This window comes from Centruroides sculpturatus, unplaced genomic scaffold, assembly GCF_000671375.1.
Source record: "Centruroides sculpturatus isolate CEXI.00-Female unplaced genomic scaffold, Cexi_2.0 scaffold980, whole genome shotgun sequence".
Classification (NCBI taxonomy): Eukaryota; Metazoa; Arthropoda; class Arachnida; order Scorpiones; family Buthidae; genus Centruroides; species Centruroides sculpturatus.
In genome coordinates this window covers 3,435-29,408 of record NW_019385128.1, presented here as the reverse complement: position 1 = coordinate 29,408, position 25,974 = coordinate 3,435, and the positions used below count along the sequence as shown (strand labels likewise).

The window sequence follows — 25,974 nt, the reverse complement described above, 5'->3', positions numbered from 1 at the left end:
TAAGGATGTCTTCGTAAAGACCCTAAATCCTGTAAACATTATTTAAATTTTCCAACACGGGTACAACGTACTGTACCATGTGCTTCTACATACAGCTGCCATATATCATGTGCTTTTACACACAGGTGCCACGTACCAAATGCCTTCACACACGTGCCTGTTACATACCACGTGCCTTTACACACATGTACCACGTAAATAAGTACCAAGTGCCTTCACACAGGTGCCACGTATCACATGCCTTCACACGCGTGCCACGTACCAGGTGCCTCTAAACACAGGTGCCAATTTCAACAGGTGTTACGAAGAATATAAGGAATTCACTATATAAAATTAATTAACAAAATTCTTTGTAGAAATTCCGTCTCGAGTTATTTACACGAGTTAGTCTATGACAGACAGGAGTAATGAAAATGTTATTTGTCTTTTTAGAAAATGCCTCGCGGCTTATCTCTTAGTTTCCTCTTATGAGAATATCCGACTAATTTGTTTTTCATCGTAGCACTTACGCAATGAAGCAAACCACCTGTTATTGTATAATTGATGTGGGGTCCTTCTATACTTTCGAAGCAACATCTTTCTAGCTTCCAATTTAATATAGAAATTTCCAATTCAAGTTTGTGGTGTAGATGATTCCTTCTCTTCTGAGAGATCCCGTAATACACAGAAAAGAAGCGATTACAAACAACAGATCTGTTAACGTGTTTTGTTTATACTTTAAACAGAGTTTGCATGTCGTGTTATTAACCTCACTCGGATTGTTATCGTTGTCATGTCTCCAAAACAAACTTGTAAACGACTTTCTGGTGTTAAACAACACAAAACGGAATGGCAAAATGAGAGAAACGAAATCCCCTTCACTCACAAGTGACAAAACGGCAGTCTTTCAGAAGACATCACCCTGTATTGCAGCTGTTACGCCATTAAATTAGATTAGACACGTAAGGTATTTTAACAGGGAGCCATTCACACTCAAATTTCACCTTATCGGAACAAAATTCGAATTGAAAATCAACTAGACTCGATGGTTTTTCAGTATATTCCATAGATTTATAGAATAATTTAGGATAAATTATGGTAATTATGTCCTTGTACAATTAAAGCTCATTAATGGGTAAGGAAGAGAGGAATTTGCATATTTAGTAATGACGCAAATTAAGGCCAATATATACTTATATATTATACACTAAGGGCTTGTAACAGAGTGTATTAATTTTAATGCAAAATTCATTTATCTACTTAATATAATTAGCATTATATGGTATGCTAATCGTGTAATGTAGATGATGAATGAGGGTTGTTCAAATTCAAAAGCATACGTGACTTTTATCTAGTAGAAGTCCTCTAGTGTAACGGGAATGCGGTCTTATCTTATTTCTACTCCCTTCTGTAGCTCTAATACTATTTATTGTTATCTGTTTCTATGTGTAATATCTTAATTTTAATCTGGTCTTATCGCAGTTGAGCATTGCTCCTTCGTTTGCCAAATTTTTGGGCATATTAAACGTCATTGTCGATAGCTTATAAATCCTGTGAAAGCCTTCAAAAGGTTTGGTTTGATGAATGCAATACATAGGAGATATGTCAAGGGGGATGCTCCTTGGCATATCGCCCATGCTTTCACAGGAAGACTTTCTATGGCAAATGAGCTCATCTTTAGGTGTTAGACACGCGATAAAAACCCGGAAAACTTCACTTTGACCCGTTAGTCGCTGTATTTAGTGGGGTTTTATCCATTCAATCATTGTTGGGGACCCTTCAAAAAGTCTTACAATTGTCAGTATCCCTGGCTCACATCCCTGAATCCACTCCCCAACTAAGGCAGAACAAGATATAGATTAATTTAATATAATAATGCCTCATACTAGTGCTCTTGTGTATAAGAAAAACTCAAAATATGAGGCTTATCCTCTATCCGAGGATTCGAGGGGCTTAGTTATGTTATAAATTAATTAGCATTTGTAGAATGGCGATTCTACAAATGCTAATTAAGAAGCAGACAATTTCTGGAAATGAAAAATGGAGGATGTAGGGCATGAAATTCGTTTTAAAATGTCTATAACACGCGAAATAGATCAAGGAAGTTATAATTAATTATCCAAATATAGTAGAGCAAACGCATTTTATACAGATATTTGTGAAAAAAAAAAGCTACAAGTACCATTATACTTACGTTGCGTCCACTTGAAATAATTAGGTTAAATGAGGAATTAAGTAATGAAGGTCGCCACGAAACGGAGCAACGCTAACACAAACAACATTCATTGAATTGAAGCTGCGCTAAACAGTTTCATCGCATTCGCCGAATGAAGGTCAGACCTTTACAAACTATATTTATAACTCCTTTAGAATAACTGGCGAGCTTCGTGACAATATGCTCTTGCGACAGAATTTGGCACCCACCAATCTAATGGCTAAAATTTCTCGTGGGAGCGAATGTCATTGGTCGTTTCGAATTCTTCGCCAGGTGCATTAAAGTTCGGTTACCTCCAAAAAAAGTCATTTAAGTCCGCGAATTGTTTATAAAACATATTATTTGCTAATTTATTTATTTTTAATGATACTCTATCGGAGATATTCTCGTATTGAATTGTTTCGCATTTTTTTCTGTGTCCTAACGTTTTGTATTTTTCTACTGAGATGTGTGTCGTATTGTGCTATTTTATCAAAATGTACTTCAGATTTTTAAGTTATGTCTGTTATTCTTTTGCATTTTTTTCTTTACGATGTGCATCTCGATTTCAATACGTGCCTCAAAGTTTTCTGAATTTATTTTCAACTGTGCCTCAGACCTCTGTGAATTTCTAACATGTGTCTCTAGTCTGAAGATTTCTCTTTAATATGTGCTTCGGATTTTCATCCTTTTCTCGCCAATATGTGCCTCAGATCTTTGTGAATTTCTCTCTAATATGTGCCTCAGATATTTGTGAATTTCTCTCCAATATGTGCCTCAGAACTTTGTGAACTTCTCTCCAATATGTGCCTCAGAACTTTGTGAACTTCTCTCCAATATGTGCCTCAGATCTTTGTGAATTTCTCTCCACTATGTGGCTCAGGATTTTCAGCATTGCTTCCGATATGTGCCTCAATTTTTCTGTTTTCTCGTCTAGGACACGCGGTATGCCCCATAATTTCTGTAAACTTCTTATATGTACCATATTCTTCAGTGCTATTATTATTCAAAGAGAATGTCCAGAAGAATTTTTCTAATACTCCTGTAAATGGTTTATCCTCCAATCATTCAATTAAGAGCTCCAAAAACACACTTTCGAAACCAATAAACGACCCATTTACCCTTAAAAGTAACGTCGATAGAAGGTTTAGAAGTCACAAACGTAAATTAAATCCGTGACATTTATTAATGTAAATAATGCCAAGTGGTTGTTTTAATTGTAATTCATTTCTAACTAACAATTAACTACGATTTTCAAATTGATCAACTTGAAAATTCAAACTTCTTTTATTAAAAATATCGAAAGAAAAAGAACTTCTGTAGTAGAATAAAGAATCGATTTTTGGTAATTTTACCTTCATTGCAATCAATGTAATATTGATTGTAAGTTCTTTGTAATAAAATATTAAATTATAAAGGAGTTCTCGTGACTCTTACAAATATTTCACACGGCTCCATTATTACACGTTTCGACAAATTTCACGTTATACTTCTAAAAATGGCCTCCAAATAATAATTGGGTTAGCGTATACTATAATATAACTGCGTACACTTAATATAAATTACTTATTACGGGTATAATAAAACTTTAAAAGTTCGAGCTGCTAAAATTTAACTGACATCATGAACATCTTTAACACTGAACCCTGCAGGTTCTTGCGTGTCCAATGAGTTAGTCACGTAAAATTTTCGAGGTTTTCTTCGCGTGTCTAACACTTAAATAGAAGGCATTTCCCATAGGAATGGGATTAACTGAATAAGACAACCCAGCATAAGAAGGGTACCTATTAGGAAGTATGTACTTTTCTCGAGTACTTACTTACTTTGGGTGCTTCTAAATTACCTAATTCCATCAATCTACTCCTATTGTATATAGTGTTTTCTATTGTTAAGGCATTATATTAAACTGTAAACTAGTATTTCCATTGAAAAGTTTAGAATCAAACTGAACAGATTTAAAGAGGCAATGGGCAAAATAAACAGATGTATAGGATTTTACAAAGTTGTAATTATAAAGTTTCGTCACTCGTAAGAGTACTTTCTGCTGATTATGTACATAATTAATCATATAAAAAAAACTCACTTTTAATTAACTATTAAATATGAAGCAAGAAAGAATTTCAGAGTAAAATAAATTGAAAATTGTTTTGTATTATCAAAACAGCTGAATTCTGTGTGTTTATGTTTTCTATAAAGTATTCAGTGCAATTATAAAGCAATTGTCTGTAAAGTGTTTAATGAAATCAAACGTATTTCTATCAATTCGTAAAATGATTTGTCTTTTCTTCTTCATCTTTTCATTTGTAGGAAATCTATAAAGGTATATTGATATTTTCATTGTGACACTAAGCACGTCTTATTGTTTTCATAATTTGGTACTGTATTTCAAAAACTTCCCTTTCTAAACAGCAATTTAAAAACAATTACATTCGACCCACCCTACAAGTTTGTAACGATTCTGTCATCTTTATACAGTAGAGCGTCGTTTATCCGAAAGTCGGTTATCCGAAAAAATTCCAGTCGGCCTAAAGTATAATTTTTATTTGTTTTTATATTTTTCAATGTATATATTTCGTTTGTAAAACATAAAGAAATCATTTTTAACGATACAATAGCCACGATTATTATTTTAAAAAGTTTACGTTAGGCTTAACATCGACGAAAATTGAACGCGAAGCGACACGCAACGGAGAAAAATTTCAACACGGGATAGGTTAATATATTTTTTCGTACATAATTCGGTTATCCGAAAAATAAGTTATCCGAACAACTGCAGTCCCCAATTGATTCGGATAAACGACGCTCTACTGTACAAATTCTCAAGCAGGGTGGCGATTCTTTGAATGAAAACGCCAATAAAACTTAAGACAACGAATGATAAATTATTGTTGTAATAATGGACATAAATAAAATACTGCGAAATGTAAGAAAAGTAATGTATATAACTCGTAGAATAATAACTGCTGAAAAGATAAAGTATGCGTATGAGCTGCTAAGATAATGTAGCTACGTAGTATATAAACCGCTAAGGTAAAGTATGTAGTTGGGTAGTGTACGAACTGCTGAGCAGGTAAAGTATGCAGTTGGGTAGTGTATGAGCTGCTGAGCAGGTAAAGTATGTAGTTGGGTAGTGTATGAACTGCTGAGCAGGTAAATTATGCAGTTGGGTAGCATAATTAATCTACACGTTTGTTACTTATTGATAAACAAAAAAAGTATTATTATTACTATAGAAATTTGGGACTGGATCCAACTTTATTTGGAACAAAAAAATAAAAAATGTCTTTCTACGACATGATAAGTCACTTCGTCCCGAAAGATTCAAATGTTTTTAAACAGATCGTTAGCACTTGCCCTGATTTTTAAAGAAATGACAAGAAATAATTGCTCTTCTGTTTACAAAATATTGCTACTTTATTTTAATCGTAAATAAAAATATGAAAAATAAAACTATCAAAAACTTTATATTTACCAAAAAAAATCAGCAATAAGTTACGTGATCCTCCAAGCAAAAAACTTAAAATTGTTTGTGGCGCCATCTGTTATGAGATGTTTTATTAAAACACCTTTTATATTATTAATTATTATAAAATAGCAAAAACCTTAATTTTGAGGGCAGAGACGAGTTTCATAAAAAAAAAAAAAAAAAAAGTTGTAAATACTAATGAGTAAAATTTTAATTCCGACCCTACTCCTGATACGATACGTGACCGTCTCTATCTCCCCAACCCCTTGACCTTTCACCCCCAAAATTTAACAGTATCAACCACCTTAATACTGAAACCTCCGTGCTAAATTTGAGAAATTTTCGACAAAAAACACAGGAGTTATTAAGCTTCAAATTGGGTGAATAAATTCATGCCCCCCATACACACATACTAACACCCATACATACAGAAAAATCCCGTAAATTTTTTTTGTATTTCTCGACATTTCAAGGTCCTTCAAGTTCAAAAAATTAAAAGTTTTTGGACTCGAAGGACCTTGAAATGTCAATTTATGACCCATATTTTCCCTGTTATAACCGCAGGAAAAATAAAAATTGTGAAGAAAAAGTATATTTATGTGGAAATTGAGAGTAAAGATTATATTTTTACAAAACATTTCGAGATCAAAAATTTACATACAATTTCTGTGAAAGAAACTTTCCAAACAATTTAATTTAATGCCAAAGATTAACTGAAGATTTACAGTGTCTAAGAAGACTTAAGCAGTTGTACGATTTATATAAAAATCAAAAATGTAATTTATTTCTAGAAATAAAAGAAGTATTCTTTGTTTATTCTGTGAGAAATTTTTATAAGAAATCCTTTTAAAGGATTTCCTTTAGAGCCGTTGTGCCTATGTTTTTTCTTTCAATGGTAAATGATACAAACAACAAGTAAAATTTTGTAAACAAATTTTAAAATCTCAATGATAAAAACAAAACTATTTTCAGAAGGAATTTGTTGTTATATTTCTTGTAAAGAGGTGTAGAAATGTATTAACTCTCTTAATTTTTTTTACTTTTCCGGCTGTTTTACATAACAGAGGAGAAGTATGGCAATGGTCAAAGAATGACCCCTGAGATTTTTACATTTTTAGACTCAAGAGAATCTTGAAATGTGGAGAAATGCCAAAAAAAAATTGAGGGGTTTTCTATGTATGTATGGAGATTATGGAAATCTAACATTATGTTTTAGAGCGTGTCTATGTGTTTGAGAATGTGTGTGTGTGGAGGGGAGGCACAAATTTGTTCACCCAATTTGAAGCTTATTAACTCCTGTGTCGTTTGTCGAAAATTTCTAAAATTTAGCAGGGAAGTTTGTGTATTAAGGGGGTTGATGCTGTTAAATTTTGGTAGTTAAAGATCGAGGAAGTGGGGAGTTAGAAAGAGCATTGTGTCATATCTCGAGTGGAGCCTCACTTAACGAAGATTTTACTCATTTTTATCATTTACAAATTTTATTTGTTTATTAAAAAACTCGTCTCAATCCCGAAAATTAAACTTTTTATTAGTTTATAATAATTAACACACGATTTTAATTGAAATTACCACGAACAATGATATGTTATACTGAATACACGCGTGACAAAGAAACGTAACGAGTACAAAATATAAATTAAAAACAAAAACAATTCATGAAGTAATTTAAAAAAAACAACCGAACTTTTTAAAATGATGGGAGAAAGTATAAATAACTGACAAAAATAACCCGTAGCATCCGCAGAATTTCGCAATATCATTTACAAAAGGGCAACGTCTCTTAGTAAATATTTATATTGTACGACTAGTTGCTTTATTTAAATCTTCCTCACTTCAGTTCACAGGTGTTTTATTCAACATAACTAATTTTCAAATGCGTTTCCTCATCCAATTTCGCCTCGTTTAATGGATTGCTTCACTCGCTCTATCGTTTCTTTTAATTAAATTACAAATTATCTAACAGAGTAATTTGTTCTAAGCGTATTTTTGAAAGACATTTTTAAAATTAAATCAAAATTTAATACTTTTAATGATTTTAAATTACACATTTCTATCTTATAACTTGTCGCTATCCTACACTGTTCAAGTCGGTTTTGTCAGATTCCTGTAAACAAACCTCTTGAACTTGTATCGGGTTGCCAGTGGCACAGTGGAAAAAAACTCATTGCACGCTGGTTAGTCGTGGGTTCGCGCTTCGCTAACTTGTTAATTACGTGAAATTTTCCTAGTTTTCTTGATGTATCTACATCTAAATATGAAAAGTCCTCGTGGGAGAGGCACCTCCTTGGCAGATCGCCCACTTGTATTGCATTATCTAATCCAATAAGGATCTTCAAAAGTAGTTGAAATCCTAACTGATAATGTTATAATAATTACTAACAGGATTATTCAGGATTAGCATAATTGAATACTACATAATAAGATTGGCACGATCATTCGATACTTGAGGATCTCGATCGTATACAATGGGTTACAAAATTGGAAGATTTGGTTAGGTAATACTCATGAAAATCTTCGAAATTAAACTATAGATCCTCACAAATCCTTAGAGAAAACGATATTCGAAGGAATAAAATCATCAATGAAAATGGATAGGAATTAATTATATTCTTGTATTACTTTCCAGACAGAATGTTTTCATAAAACTCCTCACTACACTGAAAATTAAGATTTACACAGTAATAAATTAATAATGTAAAAAGTTTGAAAATAAAATCTCTTCACAGATGGCACCAAACACAATTTTTTAAACTTTTTTTTGCCGGGAAAGTTACGCAACTCGTTGTTTAGATAAATAAAAAAACTTTGAATCATTTCTATACGCAGTATAGGAATTTCCCTATATATATGTGGCCCATTATAGATTAATGGGGTACAGGAGAATTTGAATTAGGGGGCCCTACGTACAGTGTTGACTTCAGGAATTTTTCTAGGGGGAAAGTTTATATATATATATTTCTTTTTCGTGTTTTGAAGGACCATTTACTTTAATTACTTCGTATAAAACTTGGTATGACTTTACAAGTCACGTAATTTCGTCGAATGACGAAATTATTTACTGTCTACACAAATTTTAATCAACATTTTAATTAAGTTACACTTCAAAAAATCAAATTAAAAGTTTTAATACCTTTCTAAATTAATTTTTAAGCAGTTTCACTTGAAAATGAATTTTCTTCACGCCAAAAAAACATTTTAAAAAAATCTTGATACCAAGCATAAAAAATTGTTTATTTGCTATTTTCTGAATGTTTTTTTTAGATTTCTATTCATTGTATTTTTAAGAAGGTCGAAAAAATACGCTAATTTCGTATTTATTTTTAAATGATTAATTATTTTATATGCTTTGGAATATGTTTTGTGGGCGGAAAAAATAAATAAAATTTTAAAGAACTGCAGAAAAAATTTATAAAATTAAAAAAATGGCAGTTTATGAACGATTAAAAGTTTAAAAAAGAAATAAATTCAGCAATGAGTTGCGTAACTTTCCCAGAAGAAAAGTTCGAATTTTGTGTGGCGCCATCTGTTTGAAGATTTTGTTTTAAAACTTTTTATATTATTAATTATTATATAACAAAAAAAAACTTAATTTTTAATATAGAAATGTGTTTTATAAGAAGTTGTTCAAGCTAATAACGAGTAAAATATTCATTAAGTCCGATCACACTCGCGACACGACACGCGATCTCCTGTATCTTCCCATCCCCTCGACCTTTCACCACCAAACTTTTATGACATCAATGACCCTAATACACATACCTCTCTGCAAAATTTCAGAAATTTTCGACAAGTGGCACGAGAGTTATTAAGCCTTAAAGTGGGTGAATAATATCGTGCACCCACACACACATACACGACACAGACCCACTGGCATCCATACATATAGAAAGAAACCCCTAAATCTTTTGCATTTCTCGACATTTCAAAGTTTCCTGAATTGAAAAGTGTAAAAACCTTGGAGGCCATTTTTTACCAGTCACCATACTTTCCCTCTGTTATATAATATATAACAGCTGGGAAAGTAACAAGCGAAAATATCTGTATAAACAATTCTATCACTAATATTCTTAAAATAAATTAAAAATTTAGTATTAATTACATTATATTAACCTAAAAAAACTAATTTTTATATTTTTAAAAGGTCTCATAATTTAAAAAAACGCATAAAATCCGATTAAAATTCTAAAATAATAACAGCTTATAAACTGCCACTACGTTGCAAAACTACACAAATCTGCTTACTAATTAATAAATTCGAGTCATTAATTATTTTATACGAGCTTAAAAACGTATTAATTAAGCGAAAAAAAATCACAAAATTGCAAAAAAACTTCAGAAAATTTGACGAAAATTCGAAAAAAAATGGCCGCATAACATTGCAAAACAAGAGGAATCTGTTTGTTACAAGGCTATTTTTAGATCTATTGTTATTTTACCATATCGACGACAGCTGTAACGGACGTTTAATTTAATAATACTATTATAAATTTATATTTTTAGATTTATCACAATATAAAAACTCCAAAAATGTACTCACGATAACATTGCCTACATCTTTTGCATACCGAACAAGTAAAACAAGCGCCATTTTTTATTATTATTAAAAAAAGATAGATTCTCGCATTCGTCAGCTGTCCGTCCATTAAATTATTTTTAACTAAATGCAACTTGGTATTAAATTAAAATGCTTCTAAACACCTGTTTTAAAAACAAATTAAAGAAATAAAAATAGATTTTTTTTAATAGGATAAAAATTTCCTCTGAAAAACTCTATTCAGAAAATACAAGTGGTAAATTGTGTTTTTTAAAACATCACAAAAGTATTTTTTTGAAGTTTGATTTTTTTTAATTTTTAAAATTTTTAAGAGTTTGTTTTTGAATATTTTGAATTAAACGTTCTGATTTTTTAAACTTTCCTGATTTTTTAATTTTCCCCCCATTTTTTTCTGATTTTTTGACTTTTACTTTGATTTTGAGTTTTTTTGAAATAAAATTTTGAATTTTTACTAAATTTTGTCCATGTTTAATTATTTGTTTCAATCAATGTTCTTACGTTTTAAATTAATTTTTCTAAATTTTTGACTTTTTTGGCTTTTTTAAATTTTTTTTTGGCTTTTCTGATTTTTTAAATATTTTTAGAATTAAATTTTTGAATTTTTTTTATTTTTTGAATTTTTGACTTTTTGGCTTTTTTGAATTTTTTATTTTTTTGAATTAAATTTTTGAATTTTTTTATTTTTTGAATTTTTGAGATTTTGGCTTTTTTGAATTTTTTATTTTTTTGAATTAAATTTTTGAATTTTTTTATTTTTTGAATTTTTGAGATTTTGGCTTTTTTGAATTTTTTATTTTTTTGAATTAAATTTTTGAATTTTTTTATTTTTTGAATTTTTGAGATTTTGGCTTTTTTGAATTTTTTATTTTTTTGAATTAAATTTTTGAATTTTTTTATTTTTTGAATTTTTGAGATTTTGGCTTTTTTGAATTTTTTATTTTTTTGAATTAAATTTTTGAATTTTTTTATTTTTTGAATTTTTGAGATTTTGGCTTTTTTGAATTTTTTATTTTTTTGAATTAAATTTTTTAATTTTTTTATTTTTTGAATTTTTGAGATTTTGGCTTTTTTGAATTTTTTATTTTTTTGAATTAAATTTTTGAATTTTTTTATTTTTTGAATTAAATTTTTGAATGTTTTTAGTTTTTGAATTTTTTGTTTTTGAATTTTTGACTTTTTGGCTGCTTTGAAATTTTTTATTTTTTTAAATTAAATTTTTGAATATTTTTAGTTTTTGGCTTTTTGAATTTTTTTATTTTTGAATTTTTCCGAATTTTTCAATTATTTAATTATTTTGATTTTTTTAAAATTAAATTTTCTGAACTTTTCTAATTTTCAAATTTAAAATAAAATAAATTAAATTTAATTTAATTTAATTTAAAATTAAATTTTCAAATTTAAAAAATTCAAACGTTATTAACACATAATTATGTAAAATTTTTCATTAAAGCCTTGTGTAATTTAATTAATTTATTTTTAAAATTATAAATCGAAACGAAATAAATTTAAAAAATGCAATAATGATAAAATGATGATTCATTGCAACTAATAATGATGTAAAATATTATCGCTTATCATGCATTAATATAAATTAAAAATGAAAAATAAAAAATAAATGATTTATTGGATTTTTACATTAGTCAAATCCATCACGAGATAATATAAATGTAACTATGGCAACATTAATTTTTATATCTGAAATTCAAAAAGCTTTCCTAATATTTTTAATCAATAGTACATTTTCTGCTAAGAATATCTTGTGTTGTTTGTATTATATCCGTTGGATATTATTAGATAAGAGTATGCAATATAATTTGAACAAATTGAAGAACTAGAACTAAAATAAAGTAGAACACACTAGTAGACAATGCACAGACAACACACTAGAACAAAATGAACAGACATCACTACTAGAACTAGAACACAATGAACACACAATACAAATAGAAGAACACAATGAGTACACAATATAACTAGAATTAGAACACAATGAGCACACAATATAACTAGAATTAGAACACAATGAGCACACAATATAACTAGAACTAGAGCGCAATGAGCACACAATATAACTAGAACTAGAACACAATGAGCACACAATATAACTAGAACTAGAACACAATGAACCCAACATATAATATAACAATCGTGGACAATACAATAACAAAACACGATTATTTTGCTGTAATTGTGTTGTCCAATTGTGTTATATATTTTCATCGTATTCTTGCGTTATTTATTGGTGTTGTGCAGTACTTCGTACTTCGTTGTTTTATTTTTATACTGTGCTAAGTTGTTATCTTGTGTTCTGCTCATGTGTTGTTGTGTTTTATTGTATTATTGAGTTAGTTTAATATTTTACTGTTGTTGTGTTGTATATTGTTTTTATATTATTGTTGTTAATGATGCTATTGTTATATTCTTCTTCTATATTATTTTCTATTATATCATACAGTTTTGATTTACGTCATTATATTGTGTTTTGTCGGATTATTTTTATTCTTTCGTGTTATTATTTCGCTGAAATTCTCTAAAGAATTAAAATATAGATTCGTATTTCTCTTAAATATTTATATCCTCACATTTTATAAATAATAAATTAACTTTTTATATATTTTTATAAAGTATTTTACAAATTATAAATAAGAATTAGCATCTACTTTTATTAATAATCACTAATATTTAATTGAATACAAAGTATTTCCCAACTAGTAGATCGCGACCTACTTGTTGAAAATTATTATATAATATAATAATTTCTAAAAATATTTTTAAAATGCCAATATATACGAAGAAATTTTTAAATTATGTTTTCATAAGTACATTTTAAAAATTAAAATTTTTAATAACGGAATTTTAAATTGTTATTAAATAATATTTTTTTAATAAAAATGAAAAATTCCAACCCGAAGCTCTCGAACTCCTAGTTGAAAACTGAAGTGCATATTCTTATGATTTTTTTTTTTTTGCTCGGTAAATAAGTGAGCAAATGATAATTATTAAAGAAATAATAAAATGAAAATTAAGAACTATGAACATTTTACATAAATTCTTCGTTTAATCAGCATGAAAATTATACAGGATGTTATTTAATATAAATCCTTGTTTTAATTTTTAAATGGCATCCTGTTTTCGGTATATTTAGTTCCCTTTTAGCACTAATTTCTTTCGTTTTCACAGAGAAATATAGAAGAATTTTCAGTAAATGTTGTGTTTTACTGACAAAAGTTTTTGCTTTTATCTAAAATTCTTGTCATTTCGTTAACATTTTAGGAAGAAAAATCTAAAAATTCACAAACGTTTGATTAATAATGCATGTATTATTATAAAACACTGTTGCTCTTTAAATATCTAAACAATATTCTATTCCTAATAAAGTATAACATCAAAGACACATTATTCATTTTTGCATACTCATTGTCATTACAGTAATGTATATTTCACAACATTCTTCAATGTTATAGAAAACTATAAACAGACTCTATAAAAAACACTATACAGACACAACAGACCCTATACAGGCACTATATGGATACAACATACCTTGTATACTATACAGATACTTGACAGACATTACACAGAGACTACAATAGACATTACACAGATATATATCACAGACACTACAGTAGAACAAAGACTACGACAGACACTAGAACAGAGACTATACACTATATCGGACCAGATTTATGGGAGTGTTTTCGCGAAGTAGTAAAACATTTGTAAGGCATATTTTTTTCCATTCTGCACCCCTCTAAGCATTTCTGGATTCCCTATTACACTACACACAACACAGACACTATAAAACACTACTTAATGTGAAATATATTGAAAACACTGAAGTCTTTTCGGTAATGTAAAGACTACGAGAAACCTTACGCAGTGATATACTCTTCACAATGTAAAACTACAATACTGTACGGATTGTAGAGAACACTCAGCATTAAGATACTCTCTAGTGTTTAAGAATAACAAGAAACTGTCTCTGTTGGAGTTTCGAGTATTGTATAAGACGAAACAATTTACAACACTAGCCCTTTTATTTACAGTATTCAATTTTCTATATACCATTTAAATTAAACTTTTCCCTTCTATACTTTCATAAAATGTATATTACTAAATTAAATGTAAGTACTACTAAATAGTATTATAGAATCTCAAGGATAATTGTAGCCTGCAGTTAGCCTTACTGCAGTGGTGTGAAATGATATAAGCGCTTGATATTACAAGGATAACATTCTAGAATCCTTCAGGGATTCTGGAATGTTTCCCTGAATCCTTGAATGCTTATTTAACGAGGATAAATATATCATTTCACATCAGCAAGGATAGCATTATAGTACTACAGTTCTACAGTACACAGATCAAGAATTATACAATTGTTCTCGACTTGAATTCTTCAGTTTTAAGATTACAAATTAAATTTATATTGTAAAGCTGTGGAAGAAATAAATGTATATAATAATTTAGCTACGATCCCGTAAATAAACAACAGTTAAATAAAATTAATTTATATATTTCACTCTACAATTAATCATTTTATTTTGGCATCTTTCCATTCACGCAGTACGTATTTATTTCCGGTAGTGTACGTTTGTATGAAAACTCTTTAATCCGAATGAAAGACGATGCATTAAACGATGGCTTTGATATTTAAATTTGCTCGTTCGTACGTCTGTTTGTCTGTCCTCGAACAGAAGATTAAATAAAATGCTCATCAGAGACCTGTTTTTCACTAGTAGCGAACAACAATAGATGTCAGAAAAGTATTGTTATTCATCGCAAGTATGGTTTCCTTTGACGAAATTACATAGGTAGAAGGCATCTCTATAAGAAATCGAAACCCTATTTAGGGGGTTAGACACGAAAATGAGGAAAACTTCACGTGGGTAAGGCGCGAACCCGCGACTAACCTACCAGTGTTTAGTGGTTTAATCCACTCGGTCACCGGTGAGCGCTAATTTAATTACAAATGTCCTTGGTTAATTTCAAAATGGTTCCCTCGTGGCAATTTTAAATAAACTGAGATAATACAAAATTTAAACACGTAAATTTACAAGAGTATTTTACATTAATTTACATTTAAATTACTGTAAAAATCCAAAAATGTTTGTTACTTTTATGGATGAAATTGCATTTTTTTTTTAACAATTTGTAATGGAAATTTAGTCGAAATAAAAAGATAAGCCCATACAAAAGTGTTATTACATAATACCTCGCGCTGTTTCTTGTCAAACTTGTCATTCGGTGACAATTTATCAAAGTATTGTGTACCGTAATCCGTTTTTCGCAATAAATTTATTGTGTTTTTTTCTCATAAATTTCCATTGTTTACGAGGTAAATCCGTAATAATTATTGTAATAAATGAAAAGGTAAGTGTATTTATTGTACAGTACCTCGTTCAAAAAGAATGAATGCAGAAAAGTAAATTTAAATTTTAGTACGATCCGAACCCACGTCTTGCAGTTTAGTTTGTATCTCTTAGGCGTGGGTTCGAATCTCATTTAGATTTAACACCTAAATAGGATCCATTTCTTATGAAAATAAATAATAAAACTAAGCCTACTCTCTCAGAACGAGATCTGAACCCACCGCCTTAAAGATCTGGATACGGTCAGAACCATCATCTTGATAATCTAGGTAGGAAATGTATCTTTTTCTCCTTTTTTTCTGGCTAAAATTCAGAGCTATGGATGTAAATATGTTTTGCATTAAATGAGGTCCGAACCTCATCCTTACAAATACAGACAGAAATATGAATTAAACTCTTGTGAGGTCGAAAACATCCTTCAATGAATGCAAACTGCGTGATAAAGCCACTAGGATCCGAACCCACGCCCCTTAAATGGGCGTGGGTTCGGATCCTAGTCTGTAACAATCCTACTTTTACAGTCTTTCTTTTGAATAACATGTAATTCTAGATGTTATTTGTCAGTTTATAATTATTCTAGAATTAATTATTTTTCAACTAACGATTTGCAATCCCTAAGAGACCCTCTAATGCTTTAAAAGGGATCAAATTACTTGAAAAAAATCATCCCTTTCGATCCATTTATTCCATTTAAAATTAATAAAACTTATCCAGAATAAATATAAGTGTCTGCGAAAGGATTAGGGGGAAACTTTAAGTATCAATTAAGGTCATTTGTCAACCGAAAAGTTTGGGTGGGGCCCTAAAAATGTCCTAGATAACCTCTAAATAGAAGAGCCTGTCCAAGCAGATAAATAAGTGATAACCGATGAAAGGGATGAACTTCGCTATAACCTCATTCGATACGTCACACATGTCACTAGTTTTGATTCATTACGAACCGATCGACAAACAAACAGGCTAAAAATAATGATTTCGTTACGTGAAATTTGCAAAAATAACCGTCTACAACAACAGACAATTAGACAATTATCTGTGGGTTAAAGGGTGAATGACAGGAAGGGGTGAGTAATGATGAGAATTTCCGTTATTTATACGTGAACGGAAGACAAGTGAAAGCTTCCACAAATTCTACCCTCTCCAAACTTTCATTATTTAATGGTTTTTAATAGTTATAAATTAATTAAACCGTAACTGTAAAAGTCCAATTCTGTGTTCGTAAAGAGGGAGGAAATACATCGTTCAATGCCCAATTAGGGGGTCCAAACGGGGTTTAAACACTAAATATTGTTGTACATTTGTTAAAAATGCAACTATTAAGCTCTTGCTCACGTGATTTGATAAGTATTAAGTGTCTACAAAATTTCCTGTACCATAAATCTTTACCTCTTTGAACAAGGAACATACCCAAAACACTATCAACACATGAATCAAATACTATGATAAATTGTCGTTTGTCGTGATTAAGAGATGCAAATTTTATCTATGAACAGGATATTCCAGTGATAAACGGTATTAGAAATATTATAGAACGTGGGTTCGGTTCTATCTCTAGCAAGCATCGATTCTCTTTAAAAGGGATAGAGTTTCGTGTGTTATAAATAGCATATTCGAGCATAAATATAAAGAAATAAAAGCTAGGCACTGTTTACTGTATCCTTCAGTTACCAAATTAAGGTAGGACCACCTAAAAATATCAAATTTCTAAGCCAGAAATCCGAGGAATTGAGATCAAGTGATGCTGGGGGTTATAGGAAAATGTCTACTGATGACACACATATTGATGCACCAGTACAAAGATTTTGACTTAAATTACGCAAAATTTATAATAATTTCTATAATTAAACTATTATTTTAAAGCATTCTATAATAAAATATATTCTAGTAAATTATTTATAATGTTTTTCTACATTACCACTGTTTAGTGGTTTAATCCACTCGGTCACCGGTGAGCGCTAATTTAATTACAAATGTCCTTGGTTAATTTCAAAATGGTTCCCTCGTGGCAATTTNCATATTTTTCTTTATACTATTGATATATTATTCTTTTAAGTAGCATGTTAGAATTTTTTTATGATACTCTATTTGAATTTTTTTTATAATGAACTATTACTTTAAATTTTGATTGTTTCTCTTAAAAGTATTTTTGAGTACATAACCTACAGGTTATCTATGTTTAGAAGACAGTTTGAAAGAGGATGTGAGTTATAACTCAATTTTAAATTACAATCACAAACTCATGACTATGAACAAATGGCTTTCTCAAAAGATGCAAGATATATGATGGGTCTGTGCAAAGATTTTATTTTTGTTATGATAATTTTCTGCAAAGTATTTATTGTTGTAGTTTATATACACAAAAATATACAACCTACTTAAGCTCTGTAACCCAACCACTCGCTCGCGACCTACTTGTCTAGTTTTATCTAGAATCATATTCTAGAGTAACATTTCTCTCGTTGACGTAACGAAAGAGGGTCAATAACTGCATTAGATGAGAAAACGGCTACAGGAAATTAAAGAATTTTGTGCTAAACGTAACCGTTACGCGTTAAAAGAAGCTACGATTTACACACTATACAGTAGAGTTACGAGCCCAAATTTAGTCGTGTTACGATCTTTTTCAAAAGAATATTCTCTCTGAATTACATCTAAAACACAATTTTCTTACAGTTTGATACATAAATATAACTGTTACGCTCTAAAAGAAGTATCAAAATGCCTTAAGTTACGCCATTTTAGAAGAATTATGAGCCAAATTTACTCACGTTATTGATCCTTATCATAACGTGTAACACGATCTTACTGATTGGCACTGTTACGCACTAAAAAAGGAAGTCAACAGCAGCATTTTAAACACGTTACGACGTTTTTTCAGACGATATTCTACAATATTATTAGGCAAACGTAACGGTTACGCGTTAGATTCGCACAGGAAAAGCAATTAATTAATGTTAGAAAGTAGAACTCGTCACACGTGTAACGAAGAGAAGCTGTGACATTTAGTGGATTGTTAACAATCCTGATAACCAGGTGAAGTTGACAGACGTAACAACGTGCCAAACAATCGAGAGTAAAACAAACGTTAATGAAAAGATCACCTCGACCAGAAAACAATGAAAAAACACCACAAAAAGATACAGGGAAAAAAATACCTATTTTCGGGGTTGTCTCTTCTGCAGCATCTAAAATTAAATATCAACAAAAGGTCCCAAAAATAAAGATTTAATTAACCTTATTTCCAAAGGTCAAAGTTCGTATAACGTGATTAAAAAAATTGTTTTGAAATTAATTTATATAAAATAGAATATTGGCCAATTTAAAAAGACTTGTTTTATGTTTTTTTTTTTTTTTCTGTAATTATTTTACCAGTTCGTTCGTTTGTCTGCCCACCCGATACGTTAGAAACTAATAGATTAAACTAAGATTTTTTAAAGGAAAGTTTTTCAAGGATAATTTCCGAAGAACGACACGAGAATTTCATTTGTAAAAAGTCTAAAAACAAAAATATATATATATAATAACTCTTAAAGGATTAAGTTCTTTCTTCAGAAATTATCCTTGAAAACTTTCCTTCAAAGAAAAAACATCTAAGAAAACGATACAGGAACAATGAACTCGTGTGCCAGACTCACACAACAGGATACAATGAACTCTCCCAGTATCCCAGCAACAGGATAAATCACGGAGAAGCAAAGAATAAGATAATAAAAACATGGATAATTTATTTAAAAAACATTTTTGTCAATTAGAATTTATACAAGTTCCAGAAAAATTCTAGAAGAATGTCGCGTAATCGGATGTTACACTTGGTGTGCCTTCTAGTGAAAGATTTTATGAGAAAAAAACACTACTTCTATGTGTAAATTACACCGAAAACTTCAAAAAAAAAAACACCATAGTTACGAACTCTAACGTGAATTTTTTTTTTTTTTTAGATTTTTATAGAAAAAAAAAGTCCATAAAACGCAGTTACGTAAGAGTGCAGTTGAAGTGTCTACGATGAAATTTATTGTGTATTACGGAGTGATTGTGACTTATTGATTTTATGGAAGTTCCAAATCAAAATATACACACTTCGTTCTTTTATATCACATCATTTATGTCTTGTGGTGTGAGGTTTCTTGTCTTTTCTGTGTTAATTTATTATTACGTTGTATTAAATCGAGTGTATTTTATGTATTGTTTGCGTGATACGTTGGTTTTGTATGTGATTTGAGTGTTTATGTTACGCTTCAAAGCTGTGAGTAAGTGTTACGATGCTTCTGCAGTGTGTTTATGTGACACTTCAGTGCAAAGTTAAGCGTTTATATTATCTTTTATGTATATTCATTACATACAATATTTACACCATGTTATTATTGTATTGTATACTGCTTCGTAATAAGTTCCTATCTCAGACATAATATCTTCTCATAAGTAAACACGTGTTATACCATACCCCCTTAAACACACACAGAAAATAAAAAAAAAGGAAAGTAATACAGCTGGACATTGCCTTAATTCAACAGAAACATTTTTCTTTTCATTTACTTTGTCTCCACGAAATTAACCGTGGAGCACAAAAGAACACCTCACGAGTGAGAAGTGTTCTTTTGTGCTCCACACTTCAACGATAAAGATTGGCTCAAACCTTCATAAATAATACAACTCCCTCTCTTAATATATATATCGAATAACACCCCCAAAAAATCTGGTGTTTCCATTATATTTTTTGAATAAATAACACTGTACTCTGTGTTCAACCGGGTTAAGTGCAAGGTAAATACATCATATAATAATTATTATTACGTATGTTATTTTTCTGTGTGTTACGTCATAGAACGCGTGAAATTTTTACGTGTTTCCTGTGTAATCGGCTTTATTTATTAATTCTTTTATCCAATAGGAATGCAAGTTAATGGAGAAGGGGTATCTTTGCTTGTTTCCTAATAATTATGTAATTGTAGAAGAGGATCTATTTCTGTGTTACATATTTCATCTAAAAATATATAAAATATTGATCTTAATCTTTAAAAAAAAAATCGAAACTTAACATTGTATTTCCTTTTTTTTATTTGTTACAAGGGGAGAAAGCTTGGCTGTGTTTCTTTTTTCTATATAGAATGTGTACAAAACAGATTATTTCCTGTGTAGAAAAGTCTATTGTGTACATATTTTGTTGGAAATTTTTCAATTTTTATCCAAAAAAAATCACCCTAAAAACCTAAAATGTCAACGTTTCTTTATTAAAAAGATTAAGAAATAAGTGCAAACAACACTAGAAAAAACACAATGTAGATAGAGGCGAGTACGTTCCGTATGTCTGAACACAATGAGCTTCCTCTATCGCTATTATTAAAATAATAGAAATCGTTTAAAGTAGCGTAACATATACATCAAAGTGAAGTTTCTCAATACGGTGTAGACGTTTTCGAATCGAATTTAAAAATAAATCAATTAATTTAATTTATTTTTTTGAATTATGCTAGTGTTTGTTCTCGCATTGTACAATTTAAACATGGCGGAAGTAACCACTTATATTAGTTAATTGGTCCATGAACTACTTTATAAAAATCCTCCATTTTTTTTTTGGATTTTTTTACGTTCAAGGACGGAGGATTTACACGAAATATATCCAATTTAAAATGGTTAGAAACCCGATCAATGCTGTTCTAATTATATAGATTTTTATCTTAAATCGTAACATAAGTTACGCTGTTTTTTTTAGGTATATACATTAATTCTATCTTGTTTACTTTATATAAAATTTATAATGATTTATCTATTATTATAGTAGTATTACGCCTTCTTACGTTAGACTTATAGCGTAACAACTATGTTACGTGTATGTAAACTCATATATTATCTATGGACATGTTTACTTTAATGATTGCTAAGTTATTCCTAAGCGTAACAACTATATTAAATGCACGTATATAGGCTATATACGTTACATCATTTCAGAATCGTAACATAAGTTACGTTGTATATATATATACAATTTTAATTTATATATGTAAATAATTTATTAACTATTAGTTACGATTAATTAATTGTTACGGCATTGTTACGCTATGTTACGCATTTATATAACGTAACAAATGAAATATACGCGTGTAAATGTATACATTTTTAACGGCGTTACGCTTAAAATATGTATTATACATTTTCTAACGATAAAGTAACGCGTAACCTCACAAAACTAGTTCACAATGAAAGAAAGCGTAACGTAAGTTACTCGTTTTATACATGTACACATTCCCATATACTGTATACTGTTACTATTAGGCTAATTTATTAATTGTTACACCTCTATTAAGTGTTACACTTAGGAAATATATATATATTTTATGTTACAACGAGGAAAAAGAAATCACGTAACATAATAACAGGATCTACGGCTTTCCTTTTAGCAAAGGAACTAACTGTGATAGGAAGGTCGTCTGTTTGTCTGGACGTATTTGTGGTAGTATTATTTTCCTTTCTGAAGAAACTTGATAGATAAACAAGGAAATGTGCGTAAATTGAAAGGTGCTTTTATGTTTAGTTGTGTTATCTTTTGTAGAATTTAAAAGATTTTAAACTTATTTATTATTTTTTTAAAGCTTTCATTGGCCGAGAGAGAGTCTTTTTTTAATCATAACACTTGAAATCTTACAACTATTATATGAAGTGTCCAATGGGAAATTACTCTTGTGATGTATTTTTAAACTATTAATAAACGACGATTACTTCTAAGAAAACTATTTTTGTTGTTACTATGTTATTAATGCTTTGAATCGTATTAAAGGATCGCTAATGGCGTTAAATCCTTGCTTTAAGCACTCGTTAATGGCTAAAAAGTCTTTGTATTAAGGATTGTTAATGGCTAAAAAGTCTTTGTATTAAGGATTGTTAATGGCTAAAAAATCTTTGTATTAAGGATTGTTAATGGCTTTAAATCCTTGTATTAAGCACTCATTAATTAATGGCTTCGAATCCTTGTACTAAGAATTGTTAATGGCTTTGATTCCTTGTATTAAAAACTCATTAATGGCTAAAGGATCTTTGTATATCAAGTATTCATTAATTGCTAACGAATTCCTGTATTAAGGATTATTAATGGCTTTGGATCCTTGTATTAAGGATTATTAATGGCTTTGGATCCTTGTATTAAGGATTATTAATGGCTTTAGCTCCTTATATTAAGGATTATTAATGGCTTTGGATCATTGTATTAAGGATTATTAATAGCTTTGGATCCTTGTATTAACAACTCCTTAATGGCCTTAAATTCATGTATTAAGGACTCGTTAATAGTTTCAAATCATTGTAATAACAACTCATTAATAACTTCAAGTCCTTGTATTAAGGACTCATTAATGGCTTCGAATTAATGTATGAAGGATTCATTAATGGCTTTGAATCCTTGTCTATGGATCATTAAAAGCTTGCATATAACGAAGATCAGCTATTAACGACTGTGAATATTTGTATACAAATCTTTAAATCTTAATACATAATGAGATTAATTAATAGTCTTAAATCCTTGTTAAAACTATTAAAACGTCATTTACAGCTTTGAATCTTCATTTATAAATCGTTAAAGGATTTGAACCTTTACATAAACAAGATTCAACTACTTAGAAGTCATTAACAACAGTCAATCCTTGCCTATTACATACAATAAGATTCATTGAATCCTTGTCGTAATTATTGAGAGTTTGTTTATATTTAAGAATCCTTTCATAAAAATATTAATGGCTTTGAATTGTCATCTTTCAATTGTTTAGGATTTAAATGACTTTACATCTTTGCAATTATTAATAAGGATATTTAATCATTAATTAAAACGTCGTATTAAAGAATCATTAATAAATAAATACCTTTCGTTTAGATCGTTAAAGACTTTAAAACCTTGCATATACTAAATCCTTAATAACAATTAATAAAAAGTCCTTTATGGCTTTGAATCCTTGCCTAAATGATTAATGAACCCCTTTATTATTCTAATAAAGCTTTAAATCCTTAATTGCAATTATTAAAAAAGCCCTTTAGTCAAGGATTCAAATCTATAAAGGACTTTTTTAATTGTAATTAAGGATTTAAAGCATATTATTCATAGTTATTAAAAAATCATTTAGGCAAAGATTCATTAAAGGTCCTTTTAAGTTTACATATTAAGGATTGTTTATTAGAATCCTTGAAGATCCTTAAATCTTTGTTAGAATCACCGTTATAACTTCGATTCTTTACCTTTAATATTTAAAAATCCTTGCATAGGAATCGTTAATTAATGACTTTCGATCCTTGCACGTAGTCATTAAAAACCCATCCTTACCCTGTTATTTACATCTATGAATCCTCGCATACAATAAAATTACACGAGAATTATTAACAACACTAAATGCATTCCTTTAGTTATTAAAAGGACTGTTAATTCCGCTTATTAAGTAAGTATACCCATTGTTAAAGCATCGAATCCTTGCGTGTAATTAAGAGTCAATCCTCCTTCACTTTCATTAAAGTGATCCACACTTAATTCTTTACATTACACATGACGTTAACACCAGGTACGAACACACGTTTTAATAATAAGGTATATAGAAAATAGGGGGTGACGTACTCACCATGTGTCACGTACGAGCGCCAGAAGGGGGTGAGACATGTCATGTGACTTAAACACAAGCAACGACAAGACCTCACTCGATCGCATCCCGGACGTCTCTGAATCTCTGGTTTCTCGTGCACGACGGTTACGACAACTTCCCGTGCAGCACCTACCCTGTGACGTCACACGGCTTTTATCTATTTTTCTATCCGGCGGCGTACACGTTCTCCCATAATGTGCTTTGTATTAACGTTTTAAAAAATTTATTCTCTCGTCCCCCTCTTAATTAAACAATACGCCGATAACAATTATAATACCTTACCGAGAAATTTCTCTTATATTGTTTGGAGGGATATAAAAATTGCTCGTGCGACAGAAAAAATAATCGGTATGGCCGTTTCCTCGTAGGAAATCTTTTCTTATCTGCCGTCGGAGAAGAAATTGCTGGTCGGCATTTACTAAAAAAGTGTTTTTAAGATAGGAACAATGAGTTTCTCAACCGGTAGCTCGCGAGCTACTGATATGTATATTTACATAATTACGTTCGAGTAAGGTTGGGAAATTGTTGTGTATTTCTAATATAATTCACGGAATTTTAAGTTCCTCTAAAAGAAATCGCTTGTTTGATGTAACAATTTTTGTTCGGGATTGTTAGAATAAGAGAATTTTAAGGTGCTAACAATTAGTTACTCAACCAATAGCTCGCGAGCCACTCATATGTATATTTACATAATTTTACTGGAGTAAGGTTGGGGAATCTTGTTTATTTCTAATATAATACATACAGTTTTAAGTTCTTCTAAAAGAAACGTAACAATTTCTATTCTGTATTAATAAAATTGGAAAATTTTTAAGGCACTAATAACTTAATTCTCAACTGGTAGATCGCGAACCCCAAGACACATTCATAAATAATGGGATGTTTTTTAAACATGAGAAAGGTTGAAGAGCCGTTTCTACAAGGGCGTTGTTTACAGATAAATAAACCGATTTTACGGCATATAAAAGAAAAGAAGATTATTTATTTTTATTATCATTTAAAATTATTTATTCTCTTTTATATTTTATTTAAAAAAATATAAAAGATAATTGATCGGAAAATACGACAGAACTAATGGATTTCTCTAGCTCTGTGTACATATTTGAGTTGGTTTATGAGAGATTTTGTTCGATTTTTCTGTACAAACGTAAAAGAAATTATTCAGAAGGTATAAAAGAATGGATAAATATTCTATACAAAGTTAAAATTAAACAGAATAAAGTAAATGTATCAAGGTGAAATGATTGTATTTGTGATGAGCTTCACCATTTATTGTTATCTGAAGTCACTCGTGACAGATTTTCCTCCATTTTCCTTGTGATTTTTCTAATGTCGTCAATGAATTAATGGTCTTTAGTGTTAAATTTATAGATAAAAAACACTTCTGTACTGTAATTTTCCGTATGTGCCCATTGTAATTCCTGAATTAACAGTTTTAATGCTTAATCCTTCGAAAGTTAACCATAGAAACTGCATTTTTAAATATACCTGTGTTCTGTATTATTAATATATAACTAGTTTAAATAGTTGTGGGTTCAGTTCAGTGTTTTGTTTCTTTTTGTTTAGGCAACGAAAGGCCTTCCAAGAGGGCCTTTCTATGAGAAACTGGCCCCTCTTTTTGGTCGAGGGGATTCCTTCCGGTTTGGACCTTCTATGAGAAACTGTCCCCTCTTTAAGTTCAAGGAGATGCCATCCGGTTGGGACCTTCTATGAGAAACTGGCCCTTTTGGTATTACTAACATGAAGAAAACCCGGAAAACTCCACATGGCCAGCCCGTTTGCGAGGCGCGAACCCACGA

The 25,974-nt window shown here is 30.0% G+C and overlaps 1 protein-coding gene across 7 annotated transcripts in view; it reads right to left on the bottom strand.

Moving 5' to 3' along the window:
* Positions 1–24,289, bottom strand: part of LOC111635166 (sodium/hydrogen exchanger 2-like) — a 47,995-nt gene extending 23,706 nt beyond the window's left edge. For 5 of the 7 annotated variants that reach the window (XM_023380043.1, XM_023380042.1, XM_023380039.1 and 2 more), the window contains exon 1: positions 24,155–24,289. In XM_023380043.1, the coding sequence (XP_023235811.1) occupies positions 24,155–24,197 (43 nt within the window). In that variant the 5' untranslated portion in view covers positions 24,198–24,289. Of the gene's footprint in view, positions 1–2,161; positions 3,284–24,154 lie in introns of those variants that run through there. The other 2 variants (XM_023380045.1, XM_023380044.1) reach the window with 2 other exon arrangements.
* Positions 24,290–25,974: the final 1,685 nt, after the last annotated feature.